The sequence below is a fragment of the Sorex fumeus genome, unplaced genomic scaffold, assembly GCF_029834395.1.
Source record: "Sorex fumeus unplaced genomic scaffold, SorFum_2.1 ptg000072l, whole genome shotgun sequence".
Classification (NCBI taxonomy): Eukaryota; Metazoa; Chordata; class Mammalia; order Eulipotyphla; family Soricidae; genus Sorex; species Sorex fumeus.
This window is the reverse complement of record NW_026606129.1, coordinates 14,330,336-14,344,048: the sequence shown is the minus strand read 5'-3', so window position 1 is coordinate 14,344,048 and position 13,713 is coordinate 14,330,336. Positions and strand designations below refer to the sequence as shown.

General features: G+C 61.6%; 1 protein-coding gene across 1 annotated transcript; it reads left to right on the top strand.

Moving 5' to 3' along the window:
- The first annotated feature begins 1,450 nt into the window (after window positions 1-1,450).
- On the top strand, window positions 1,451-12,105 carry CHST13 (carbohydrate sulfotransferase 13). Its single transcript, XM_056129562.1, has 3 exons — window positions 1,451-1,561; window positions 6,468-6,544; window positions 10,382-12,105. The coding sequence occupies exons 1-3, from the start codon at window positions 1,462-1,464 to the stop codon at window positions 11,228-11,230; spliced, it is 1,026 nt and encodes a 341-aa protein (XP_055985537.1). The 5' UTR covers window positions 1,451-1,461; the 3' UTR covers window positions 11,231-12,105.
- The last annotated feature ends 1,608 nt before the right edge of the window (window positions 12,106-13,713 follow it).

Genomic DNA, 13,713 nt, shown 5'->3' with positions numbered 1-13,713 from the left:
AAGTTGTGGTGGTCAATATTGACCACCAGGTGGCAGAGCAAGAAGCCGCTGCATCCTCCTGTGTCAGGACCACCACGCAGGGAGGGCTTCCCTCTGAGAGCGGAGCTTGGAGCTATACGCTCCCAAGGCTGACTTGTCCGAGCAGCTGGAAAGTGGCAAGATTGGGGTTTTCTCTGGCTTCATCTGGGCTTCCCACTCCTCTGCACGTCATCACCGCGGGGGGACACATCACATTTTTATTTCATTTTATCTTAGGTTTTGTTTTCTTTTGCAGAGCCCCGCCAGGCACAGGCAGTAACATCATCCTCAATGACCCCCCCCCATGGCAAATAAGTCCAGTGGCACTGCCAAATGTCCCAAACTTGAGTGCCAGCCAGCTGTATCCAACTTCTCAGCTGATCTCATTCCATTCTCACCACACCAGGTGCATGCACTGTCCAGGGGAAAGGGGCTCAGAGAGGTCAGGCCACTTTCCAGGCCTCACACAGCAGACAAGCAACACCAGCAGGGTTTGGGGTATGCGTGTGTGTGTTTCCCAAGAGCAGTTCAAAAGTTGGGGTTCACAGGGGCACTCTACCCCACACACCACCATGCCAGGTGGAGCTCTGAAACCCCCCCTCCCACCACCACCACCACCCAGCCAGAACCCTTTTGGATACATCTGGTTTCCATTCAGTAGGGCTGTCTGTGGGGTCTTCTGCAAAGGCTGGACTCGGCTTTACAGTGGCCACCTCTAGTGCGGGCATCAGCAGCACAAGGGCATGGGGGCAGGCCATTCCCCGTGAGGCTTGACCAGGTGGTACTGGGGTGCATGGAGGGAAGGGAGGGGCAAAAGGGGGGTTTTCCTGGTGGGGTTGGGGGTGGGCGGGAATCGGGTCTCTTGTCCGCAGCCCCTCCAAGGCGGGACTTGATTCTTGTCCCGACACAGCCCCAGGTGATGGGCTGAAGGCGCATGCATGGCCCCCCAAAGTCGCGAGAGGCCAAGAGGAAAGATTTGGTGCTGGGACAAGGGGCTCCCAGGGGAGACACGGGCAGTTTCCCCGTACCAGCCCTGGCTGGGGTCCTTGGCACCGGGAAGCAGCAAAGTACAGCCAAGGGACCCTCTATTCAGGAGGTGCTCCTCGGCCACTTAGGGAGGACGGCGCCCCGGAAAATAAAACCAGAAAGGCCGGGGCGTCAGCGGGAACAGGCTCTCCACGGGTCCAAGCTCCCGCCACCCACCGCCTGGCCTCGGTCGCCCTGGACCGGGTGCGGGAGCGCAGACGGGACAAGACCCGCCTTTCCCCGCGCTCCCCGGGGCCACCCGGCCGGCCCTGCCCGCGCGCGCGCCCGGCGCCCGCACCCCCGCGCCGGCGCCTTGGTACGAGCCGCGGGGCGGGCCGTCCCGGGGCGGGTCCCGGGCCGGCGACACCCGCAGCCCCCCGCGCGCTGGCCGGCCGGTCGCCCCGGGTCCGGCGCAGCATGGGGCCGCGCGGCTGGCGGAGGCGCGCGCTGGCCGCCGCGTGTCTCGGCTGCGCGCTGCTGCTGTTCCTGGGCGCCGCGCCCCGCGCCCTGCGCTCCGGTGAGTGTCCGCTGGGGGGGGGGGATCCGCTCCGGACACCCCCACCCCCCACGATCTTGATCCCACCTCGGAGGGGTGTTCGGACCTCGGGCTCGGCGCTTGGGGAAAGCCGGGACGCCCTCAGTTATCTCCTCCCCCACCCACTTGGTGCCCCCAAGTCCTGCCCCGGGGCGGAACCTGCAACAATTGCTCTGTCCCCGGGTGGCGGCTGGGCCCCCTGGGGGTTAGGGGTTGTGTGCAAAGACTCCTCTGCCATCCACCTCCAGGTCTGAGTGGGGAAACTGAGGCAGGCAGCGACCTGGCCCCCTGCCCTGGTCTTAGCTACGAGGCTTTTTGCTCAGATCATTTCCCCATTTCACAGAAGAGGAAACTGAGGTCAACGAGAGGTGGAGGGTGGGGTGGGGTGGCTCAGGTGCCCCCCCCAACAGGGGCACCAACTGTGGGGACCCCAGTGCCTGGCAGCTGCTGGCTCGTCTGACTCTGGCTGTGTGCCTTTTCCATGGGGGAATGTGACTGCATCCGTAAGAGTGTGTGTGTGTGTGTGTGTGTGTGTGTGAGAGAGAGAGAGAGGGGGGGGGGTATGTGTGCAGAGGGGTGTGTGTGAGTGTGGGTTGTGTTTTGGGAGGAGTGTGTGATACGTGAGTGTCCACTCTACCTCACCCAGTGGACTCCTCAAGAATCCGTAGGGGTCCCCTCTTGGACAACCACAGACTCTGGCTCCCCGGGCGAGGAACTGCACCCCAGGGTGGGCAGAGACGTGGCTGGGGGGTCTGGCAAGAGGAAAAGGGGAGGCCACAGCCTTAGGGACACCTGCAGAACTGGGTGCTCGGGTTCAGGGGAGGGAACTTGGAGGAGCTGGAGCAGCGTCACTGTCCTGAGGTCATGACTGGGGTGCCTCTGTGCTCCCCGTAACCTCCCAGACTAGGCCAGGACGAGACCGGGTGCCTGAGAGGAGCTGCGGTCCCACTGAGGCCCGGCCACCCTGAGCACCAGTCTGGACTGCCCGAGCCCACAGGAGAGAGTGGGGGTCCCTCTCCACCCTCTGTGGGCCGGTCCTCCCGCTGTCCTCCATGTCCATACACCCGACTCTTCCTAGAGTTCACCCAGCGCCTGAGATGCGGAGTGGGGTGCCCTGGCCTGTGACTGGAGGGGGGTTGCCCCAGGAGTGCATGGAGGAGAGGCCTGTGTGTAGGGGCACCTCTGGGGTGTACAACCCCCCCAGCTTAGGATGCATCTTTCCTTGTGTCCCCGACTCAGCCTGGCCTGTAGGAACCCCCACCCATCCCCCACCCCGCCACACCCCCCTGCAGACAGCTCTCAAGTCGGCCCCAGAGACTCTTCTTGGCCCTGAGCCCACTGCTTCTAGACTGGGGGTCTCTGAGCCCCACGTCACAGCCCCTGCTGCCCCCAGAGCCCCCCTGCACACCTGCTGCACGGTCTGGGCTTGGGGATCTCTGGGCAGGCTAAGGCGGGGTCCCCAGCATTTCCCATACTCCACTGTTTGATGCTTCTTGAACCCGTCAGAGCTGAGAAGCCAGTGTGGGTGTGTGGTGGGGGGCACGTGGCCCACTCAGGGGGCCAGTGGGGGTCAGGGCCTCGTCCTGCAGGCTGCCAGGACTCTGGAAATGGCTGCGGTGGGTTCCTTCTCCCTGTATTTGAGGGGGCCGGGCTAGAAGGGGTGAGGGTGAGCCCCTCAGGGCCAGGACCCAGGAAATCTCCCAACTCTCACTCAGGGTGTGTGGGCTGACCCTGGCACCCCAAAAGGGGCCAGTTCAAGCCCAGGGTTCTGCCCCCTCTGCTTTGGGGCTCCTGGCCCTTCTCCCTGGGCTCCTGCCCCCTTCCTGGGGCTCCCACTCCCCTCCCTGTCCCAGTGTGGCCATTGGGACTCTGACCACCAGTCCAGTGGCCCCAGGGTCCATTGCTATGCAGTGCTGGACCAGGGGCCAGTGCACAGCAGGAGGGAAACGTCCATCTCTGGTATGATACCCCCAACTCTGACTGCAGCCCCTGCCCCCAGGGCAGCCCCAGGGAGAGCCTGGGCACGACCACTGAGCCCCCAGCCTGTGCTGACCCCTCCCCCATTGGCTCGCAGGCACTGGGCCTCTCTCCTGGCGCTGGGGTCACACGTGTTTCTGTTTACTCCAACCCCTTCCCCAGATCTGACCAGGTGAGTGAAGTGTCTGAGTCAGAGTCTCCAGATCTCCAAGTCTCAGCCCAGACCACCAGGCCCAACCCCACTTAGGCTGGCGTGGATGCCTTCAGGTCTGGATGGGTCCATGGGCTGCATCCATGCTGGCTCCAGCCCTAGGCGTGACTTTTCTCCGGAAGCCTCCGTCTCAGCAGCCCCAGGCCCAAAGGGAAGGTTCCTGGGGCTGGAGAGGGTACAGCAGGCAGGGCTCTTGCCTCGCATGCGGACAATCTGGGTCTGGTCCCTAGCACCCCATATGGTTCCCTGAGCACAGCACCAGGAGGAAGTCCTGTCTGAGCACTGCCAGGGGTGGCCCAAAAAAACAAACACAGAAGAGAGAGAGAGGAGAGAGAGAGAGAGAGAGAGACAGAGACAGAGACAGAGAGAGAGAGCAAAGAATGATGGTCTTTTTCCCCGGCGCTTTGTGGCATTCCAGGAAGAGAGTTCGATTTGGGAACAGGGGACAGAATCCAGACTTCCTCAAACACCCACACGAAAGGCGGGAAGGGCCTGTTCCCACCTCGGTCTGGTCACCTGAATGAATGTTCCTGACTCCAGGGGCCACAGGTCACCCCGGAGGCTGCAGCGTGACCCCCAGCCCACCCCAAGGCGGGCCATGTGGCCGGGGTCCTGCTCCTGCCAGCCTGGTCTTGCGACACAGCCCTGCGGGGACTGATTAACCAGCCGAGGGTGGCGTGACCTATGCTCACTGGACTGGGGTCACTAGTGCTTCCCTGAATGCCAAAGCCTGCAATCACCCCCCGAATGGCTTGTACCCCCCTGCCGGGGGCAACCGGAGACTCTCCTGGTGTGTGTATTAGAGGGAGGGGCTCCCCAGGCTGATCTCTCAGCATCCCTGCCCCGGGTCTGGCTGGATGGTCTCACACTGTCCCCGGACTTGGCCAAGGAGCGTCCCCACCGTGGTCTCAGGTGTCCCGCCCATCACCATGTGGCCCCGGGTGGCTCACTGTCCACTCTGTGCCCACCGGCCAGGGACTGGTGACGGGATGCCTGAAGAAGCTGGGAGGTAGAGGCAGGCAGAGGTCACTGGGGGTGCGGGCTTGCTGCTGGACCTTTAGGGGTGCCAGCATGCTGCTGGACGCAGGGCAAAATCCTGCTCTTCCATGATGGGAGGCTTGGCCTGGGTTTCTCTGACTTGCTCTGTGCCTCGGTTTCCCCATCTCTCAGATGGGGATAATAATAGTCTGTACCAGAGAGGAGTATGAGGGTTGGTGTGTGGGGAGCACCGGGCCGGGCGTTTCCCCCTTCCTGCCCTGCTTCCTGGCCTCCCTTTATGTCAGCCACCCCGTACCCAGGCTTAGCTGGGCTTGCAGCACCCAAAAGTCTGGGGTTGCATCATCCCCACAGCCTGAGCCCATCCCTCCCCCACCCCCACCCCGCCACCAGCCCTGGGCTTCCCCACGTCCAGCTGGCCTGTTTTCTGTCCACAGCTCTGGGATGGGTTCTGCCATCTCTGCCCAGACGCTGCCCTCGCTCTCTCTGGGGGCACTGGCCACCCCTGCCACGGCCACCCCTGCCCGGGGTCTGGCTGGACACAGACCATTGTCCTCTTCCCCTCTCTGGCCTCCGCTCAAGCTCCCACTATTTCTGTTTCCCCTTTTCTCCGTAGCAACCCTGGTGGTTCCTGCCCCACCCTGACCACCTGGTGACTCCTGGGGCTGCCTCCGTGGCAGGGGCCTGGGACCCGTAGCCAGAGGAGGGTCCCAAGTGAGGCACCGAGCCTGGCAGGCTGGGGGGATGGGAGGGCAGCAGGAGTGGGTGTGGGAATCTCCACTGGCCAGGAGGGCACAGTGGGGGACACCAGACCCCAATCTCCCAGTACTCCCCTCTGTTGCTCCATCCCTGTTGGGCCCGCCACCCTGCTCTGTGGCGGCTGGGCGGGGTGGCCGGCCCTGTAATCACCGGCCACAGCTATTCTGGGCCTCTCTCAGTGCTTTTCCGCCCACTGGTCCTGGACTTATTTTCCTGCAAGCAGGCAGGAGGGGGGCTGGCGTTTCTGGAAGGCTGGGTACTCCCACACTGCGGGTGGAAATTATTTGGGGGTACCTTCTGGGATGGGGTCCCCTCTGCCCACCCAGCTGATCCTGGACTTCAAGGGGCTGCCGGATCTCTCCACGCCTCCACGCTCCTGCTGCCTCTCAGGCCTGGGGGTGCTGTTCTATGTGGGGTGTTCCTGGACTCAAGGCAGCCCGCACGGTCACTCTCTCCAGGCCTGGGGCGGCGGACACTGGGTGACTGGGACCCTGGCTGCTGCCAGGAAGTACGACCTGGGGCGCCTGCCTCTTCCTGCGGGCTCTGGGCCTGTGTCCCCGTGTTCGCTCCTGGCCCCAGTCACTTGAGTGTCTGTCCTGCCTTCTCGCCGGGTGGAGTCTGGACATGTCAGTGACCGTGGTCATTTCCAAGCTGGTCAGCACAGCCACCGCTGGGAGCGCCCTCAGGTGCCGCCCATCGCTGGAGCTCTGGATACCTCCATGTTCCCGCTACCACATGGGGTGACAGGTCTGGGTCTCAGCTCTGCCCGTCTGCCTCCAGCCTCTGCCCTCGTATGGCGCACCCCAATTCTGGCATGCCAAGTCCCTCGGCACAAACCCCTAAGACGCTGGAGGCTGGCTGGGGCTCCTTCCATGCTGCTAGCCGGGAAACGGGTGGCCGGGCCCCACGGCCATCACGCAGCGGTGACACCTATGTCCCCCACAGCCTTGGAAACCAGGGCGCTGGGCTGGCTGAGTGGGCAGAGGAAGACCCCCCTGCAGAGGCTCTACGAGCTGGACCAGGTAGGTGAAGGACCCCAACACAGACACCTGGCAGCCCTCTACCTGAGACCTGAACACATCTGCCCCCCCGGGCTGCCCCTACCCACCCTGAGCTGTGCAGAGGTTTTGCCCCCAAATTCAGGATCTATCCAGTCCTACCTACCCCACACTAACCCAAGGCCACACTCTCATGCTCTTGATAAACCAATGTACGTGTGTGTGTGGGGGGGGGAGCAGATCAGCCATCTGGTGGGGTGAGCCTTTAAGTGAACCTCCAATTTCAGACCCAGCTGTATTTGGGAAACAGGTCGGTGCCCAGGAAGAGGTTAGGGGGTCTAGGAGGTATGAGGGGAGCTGGGCAGGGGGCCCTGGGGTCAGCAGCCCATGGGCCTGGGAGCTGGTACCTCTGAAGATGGGATGGGATGGGGTCCCCCAGGTAGCCCCAGGCAGAATGTCTGTCCCCCAGTCCCCTGGGAGGGGACCTATCCCCTGGGCATCTTCCCAGACATGTCCTAGGCACAACGTGGCTGTGGTCCAAGAGCTTCTCTCGCTGTCCTGTTCCCCCCTCTGAACCTCCCCTGCTGGATGCAGGTGCCTGCTCCCTTCTGGCACTTTTTAATTTAATTTAATTTAATTTTTTTGCTTTTTGGGTCACACCCGGCGATGCACAGAGGTCACTCCTGGCTTTTCACTCAGGAATTACCCCTGGCGGTGCTCGGGGGACCATATGGGATGCTGGGAATCGAACCCAGGTCAGCCGCGTGCAAGGCAAACTCGCTGTGCTATCGCTCCAGCCCCCATCTCTGCTGGCACTTCTGCCAAGTGTTTGGGGAGCCGCTGTTCAGCTCACACGCAGAAGCCGAGCACAGAGCACCCCTCCTCCCTGCGGCCCCCAGGCATGCTTCCCTGAGACCCTGCTCCCCACCCCCACACAGGCTCCCCGCCAGCCCTGGGGATGATCCGATGCCAGTGCAGCCTGTGACTCTGCAGTCGTTTCAGGAGGACCCCTTGAAAGCAGGCTGCCCCTCGGACCTGCCTCTTGGAGCCATTTTCACCCCCACCTGCATCTAACCCCCAAGTGTGACGCGCTAAATCCTGTTCCACAACTCAGCTTTCACCTGATATATGCTGGACGGCTGCAGGACACTTTCATTTATTTATTAATTTGGGGGTTTGGGGCTCACACCAGGCTCACCAGTGGCCTTCAGTCTCCTGACCGCTAGACAGAGCGGGGGCTCTTCACCCTTCCCATCTGCTCCCTCAGCTGCCCCCGACTTCCATCTGGCCCCTCCCCGGTGCCCACAGTCCCCACAGAGTGACCCCTTCAGTTCCCATGCGCCTGTCCATTCCCGAATGTCACCCCTCCCTCCTGCAGAGCTGCCTCCTGTGTCTTTATTGGTGATTTTTGTTTGTTTTGTCTTGGGGCCATACCTGGCAATGCTCAGGGCTTGCTCCTGGCTCTGTGCTCAGGAATCACTCCTGATGGGGCTCCAGGGACCCTATAGGGTACTAAGAATTGAATCCAGGTCAGCCACATGCAAGGCCAGCGTCCTCCCACTCCCAACCCCTCCACCTGACCAGCCCTTGCTCCCTTCCAGCCATGTTGCAGGATACTTTTAAAGGCAGTGAAGCAGATGGACGGACACACACACCCACACATGCACACGAGCACTCACACACGTTCTCCCTGCCCTCCCCCACCCCCATGTCAGGATTCCCCAGCCAAGGTGCAGAGTCCTGCCATTTCAATGCAGCTCTGTAGGTCAGTGGTATGGAAACGCCCTGAAATCCTTCCTCTTCGCCAGGAGAGAACCCAAAGGCAATAAAGCCCACCCTCCCAAGCCCCCAACTCAGGACTTTCCTACAGCTATGCAGCTGCCTGCCTAGCCTCACTATCTAGTTCCAGAACATTCCAGCAGGACTCAAAGCCCGCTGCCCATTAGCAGTCGCTCCTGCCCACTCCCAACCCCGCCACCTGACCAGCCCTTGCTCCCTTCCACATCCTGGGCCCCTGCGGGATGTTTTCAGGTAGTGGGATCACCCAGCGCAGAGTGTCCAGGGGCGCCTCCCCAGCACGCCGTTTCCGAAGCCGGCCATGTCTCGGCATGCTCAGAGCCCCACTCGGCTCTGGAACGGAGGCACGTTCCAGCTGTCTGCTCACCGCTCACCCTTCAGGGATGCGCCGGGAGGCTGCTCCCACCCACACGCTGTTCCGTGCAGCACAGCTGGGCGTGTGCACGCAGGTCTCAGATGAGCTGGGTTTGCAGTTCTCTCCGGCAGACACCCAGCTGGAACTGCGGGATCCTGAGCCTACTTTGGTTTTCAGCTGTGGTTCCATTTCATATTACTTTGCTGTTTTTGTTTTTCCCGTGTTTGAGTTTTTTGGGTTTTTTTTTTTTTTTTTGGCTAGCTCTTGTTTTTTCCTGTGCTCAGAGATCATTCCTGATGGTGGTCGGGAGATCATATATGGTGCTGGGGATGGAACCTGCGTCAGCCACATGCCAGACAAGCACCCTTCCTGCTGTACTATCTTTCCAGCCCCTTTGGTTGCTTTTCAGGCAGTTTTAAGGAATTAGAAAAAAATTTTCACCCAAGAACTCTGGGACAAAAAGCCATTAAGGGGAGGAGCAGAGGTTTTGGAGGTGGTCATCCTGTTTAGGGCAGAAAGGACTTGAGAACAGAAGACAGAGCTGGAGGTTTTGGCTGGGCATCTTCCCAGATCTGCACAATTCCCTCTGTTACTGCATAGCAGGGTGCCTGGCATGCAGTAGGTGCTCAGTAAAGACGGTGGTATTACACCGAGTTCTCTTAACCAAGCAGGAGATTAGAATCTGTGTGTAGGGTTGTGGGAGTAGAATTAAAGTTATCAAGGTCCCAAAGGTGTGTCAATCATAAACACAGAGCTACTGGCCAGACAGACAGTACAGCACTGGTCACAGTGCCTCACAGGTGGCTGATCCGGTTTGATTCCCAGAACCACATACAGTCCCCTGAGCACTGACAGGAATGAGTTCTGAGCACAGAGTCAAGGGTAAGGCCCCCGAACACAGCGCCTCGTGGCCCCCAAACTAAAAGCAAAGCAACCCGGAATGAGTTCATTTTATCATTGGACGAAAACCTATCCTGGTAGCCTGCCCATGTGCCCTTTTCCAACTCGTGCTGAAATGAACGTTACTGTTCCTTAAACACTGCACCTGTTAGGGCAACACCAATCCGTGGCTGCATCTGTGCTCAGAATGCGACACTCTGATGTCAGCAGTGCCGTCACTTTCAGACGCTCTGACGCCAGCAGTTCCAGCCCTCGGATGCTCTGATGCTAGCAGTGCCTGCAACCTTAGATGCTCTGACGTCAGCAGTGTCGGCAACCTTGGATACTCTGACGCTAGCAGTGCTGGCAACCTAGGTCGCTCTGATGTCAGCAATGCCATCAATGTCAGACGCTCTGGTGCCAGCAGTGCCAGCAACCTTGGATACTCTGACATCAGCAGGGCCATCAATGTCAGATGCTCTGGCCCCAGCAGGGCCGGCAACCTCCAACGCTCTAACGTCAGCAGAGCCAGCACGCTCAGCCGCTCTGACGTCAACAGTGCCGGCACTCTCGAATGCTCTGACGTCACCCAAGGCACTCTTGTCCTTCCCGGGCTGCCTCTGACGTCTTACTCAGTGGCCGTATTCCCCCCGAGGGCCCCCAGCGCCCTCCGTCCAGGTCCAGGATGTCACCTCGCGTGCCCAATTGCCCTGTGACGGGTTGGGGAGCGGGGGGGGGTGAGTGGGGGAGAGGTCCGGGCAGGGTCCTTGCTGGGGAGGGGGCGCCGGGGAATTGGCCCTGCCCCAACACCCGCCCGTCGCCCCCCGCAGGACCCGCGCTCCGCCCTGGCCGAGGTGCACCGGCAGCGGCGCGACCTGCTGCGCGGGGCCTGCAGCCGCCACACGCGCCGCCAGCGCCTGCTGCAGCCGTCCGACCTGCGACACGTGCTGGTGGACGACGCGCACGGCCTGCTGTACTGCTACGTGCCCAAGGTGGCCTGCACCAACTGGAAGCGCGTGCTGCTGGCGCTGCGCGGCGGCGCCCCGGGCCGCGACCCGCGCTCCATCCCCGCGCACGAGGCGCACGCGCCGGGCCGCCTGCCCTCGCTGGCCGACTTCGGGCCGGCCGAGATCAACCGGCGCCTGCGGACCTACCTGGCCTTCCTGTTCGTGCGCGAGCCCTTCGAGCGCCTGGCGTCGGCCTACCGCAACAAGCTGGCGCGGCCCTACAGCGCGGACTTCCAGCGGCGCTACGGCACGCGCATCGTGCAGCGCCTGCGGCCGCGCGCGCGCCCCGACGCCCGGGCCCGCGGCCACGACGTGCGCTTCGCCGAGTTCCTGGCCTACCTGCTGGACCCGCGCACGCGCCGCGACGAGCCCTTCAACGAGCACTGGGAGCGCGCGCACGCGCTCTGCCACCCGTGCCGCCTGCGCTACGACGTGGTGGGCAAGTTCGAGACGCTGGCCGAGGACGCCGCCTTCGTGCTGGGCCTGGCCGGCGCGCCCGCGCTGCGCTTCCCGGCCCCGCCGCGCCCCAAGGCGGCCGCCGCGGCGCGCGAACTGGCCGCGCGCCTCTTCCAGGACATCAGCCCCTTCTACCAGCGGCGCCTCTTCGACCTCTACCGCATGGACTTCGTGCTCTTCAACTACTCGGCGCCCTCCTACCTGCGGCTGCACTAGCGCTGGCGGGGCACTCCCCCAGCGGGCCTCGGTGGCCGCCGCAGAGCCGCTGAGATGCGCCCCAGCCTGGGCTGGGCACCAAGGAGGTGCAGCTGCTCCGCCAAGGCCCCCGGAGGAGGGAGTCAGCGCTGCCCGCGGGAAGCGCCGCATCGCCCTCTACCTGGTTCCCCCCGCGAGCCTCACCTTTGGGTGCATACACCTCCCGAGGCTGCGCACCTGTGTGCCTGGCGCCGGGCCGGCCTCACACTTGACTCTTGGGTCTCTAATTCCCCCTGCCGCAGGCCCCCGGATGGGGAGAAATGGATGATCAGTATTTATGGCTTTTTTTTTTTTTTTTTGCTTTTTGGGTCTCACCCAGCGATGCACAGAGGTTACTCCTGGATCATGCACTCAGGAATTACACCTGGCGGTGCTCGGGGGACCATATGGGATGCTGGGAAACGAACCAGGTCGGCCGCGTGCAAGGCAAAAGCCCTATCCATTGTGCTATTGCTCCAGCCTCTTTATTTTTTGTTTTCAGATCGGGTCCACTTACTGGTCCACACTGCCCTGGAGCCTGCTGATGGGAGCAGCGACCTGTGGTCCTCAGCAGTGCCCACCCCAAGTCTCCCGCCAGATCCAGCTGTTCTTTCTGGCTCCTTCCTGGCTGCCCGGTCCCCATTCTACCCTGGGTCTCAGCCTGGCCAGATGCCCTGTGTATGCACCCACGGGACCCAGGGTACTCCCCGGGATGGGCTCTCTCTCTCTCTCTCTCTCTCTCTCTCTCTCTCTCTCCCCCCCCCCCACCCCCTTGTGTGTGCATGCGGGTGCAGCCGCCCGGCCCAGGTATGCAGGTTTCTGGCACAGCCCGTTTTTTAATAAATGTGTTTTGTTACTTTCTGACACTGGGTGTTTCTCCTTTTCCTTTCCCGTCTGCTCTGAGATCTGGGGCTGTCAGACTGTGGGCACCTCACAGCCTCAGTTTCCCCCACTGTGATATGAAAAGAGCCTGACTGCCTCACAGCCCCTCGCAGTTGAGAGGGGCTCTCTGGGGAGCAGGGGAGGAGGGGTGCACACTCTTCGGGCAGGGAGGTGCTGAATTCTGCCTGCAGGGGCCTGGTGACACCCCTGGGGGAAGAGAGCAGCTTTCACTCAGCTGGGGTTTAGGCCAAAAGTAGCTCAGCAGAGCCTGCCCTCGGGCTGCCTGACTCATGTACATATGTGCATGCATGTGAATGTCCGCATGCCTGTGAGAAAGGCCACTATGTGAGCCTGCATGCATGCATGCATCTGTCCATATTCGTGTATGCGTGTGTGCGCGTGACCTTGGCACCTTGACAATCACCGTCCAATTGACAATTACTTGACAATTACTTCGGGAACTGGTCAGCCACAGGAGACCCTTGGGAGGCACTGTCCCCCTGGTGACTGGTTCGATACAATGCATAGTGGCCTTTATTTCTTCAGATGATTAATTAAAATGCCAGAACTGGGTATCCTCGGGGTGTTTTGGAGAGGCCAGTCAACACAGAAATCCGAGCACAACCAAGAAAGGCAGCCTAATTGTGGGGAGGCCAAAGCCTGTATTTGTGTGTGTGTGTGTGTGTGTGTGTGTGTGTGTGTGTGTGTGTGTGTTGGGGTCACAGCTGTGCTCCTGTTCCCTCCTCCCGTGAGGCCCCCCTTAGTCAGGCCAGTGCCAGGATCCTCTCAGAGTCCACTGGGCCCTTCAGGCCCGTGCCTCCTGGCCACCCCAGTGCTATGACCTGCCAGCATGGGTTGGAGCGGCAGTTCTGGTCAGCCTGGAAGGGACTGCCACTGTCCCATGGCTAGGACTGGGAGGGACCCCGGCAGGCTGAGGCGGGCGTGGTCCCGCATAGCCCCGGAAGCAGCCTTTCATACTGACTCCCACCCAATTTTCCAAAGCCACCTTTTGCCCAGTGGTGTCCCAAGTCACAGCCTCCTCAGAACGTGTCACCCCAGGCCTTCGTTCCAGCTCGCCAGCAGTGCTGTCTCCAGCGTGGCCTGGTGGTTGATGGCTCACACCCTCCCTGGGCACATGCCAACAGGAAGTGGTCCTGGCGGGTGCCAGGGAGCCTCTGTGCTCAGAGGTCCACTGACTCCCTATCAGCAGGTCCTGGCTGGGCCAGCGGGTGACTTGAGAAAGGCACCCCTCAGACACAGAGTTGGCAGGACCAGTGGGTGGCCCCATCCCCCACACCAGCCCCTGTGCTTGACTTAAAATTAGGATTGAAGGCACAAACCAACGGTGACAAGGTCTTTGAACCACCCTGCAAGTGCCTGGTCTTCCTTCCCCTCACTAAGGGTGCAATCAGCACATTCCCACTGGGAAGTGACTTGAGGGGAGTTCATAAACCAGTCACACAGACTTGTTTTATTAAAAATGAGTTTTCAGGGCCCGGGACAGCTCAATCACAAAAGTACTTGCCCTGTAAGCCTGAGACCCATGGCGTCCTGCCCCCTCACCCCGTCCCCATGCACTGAGG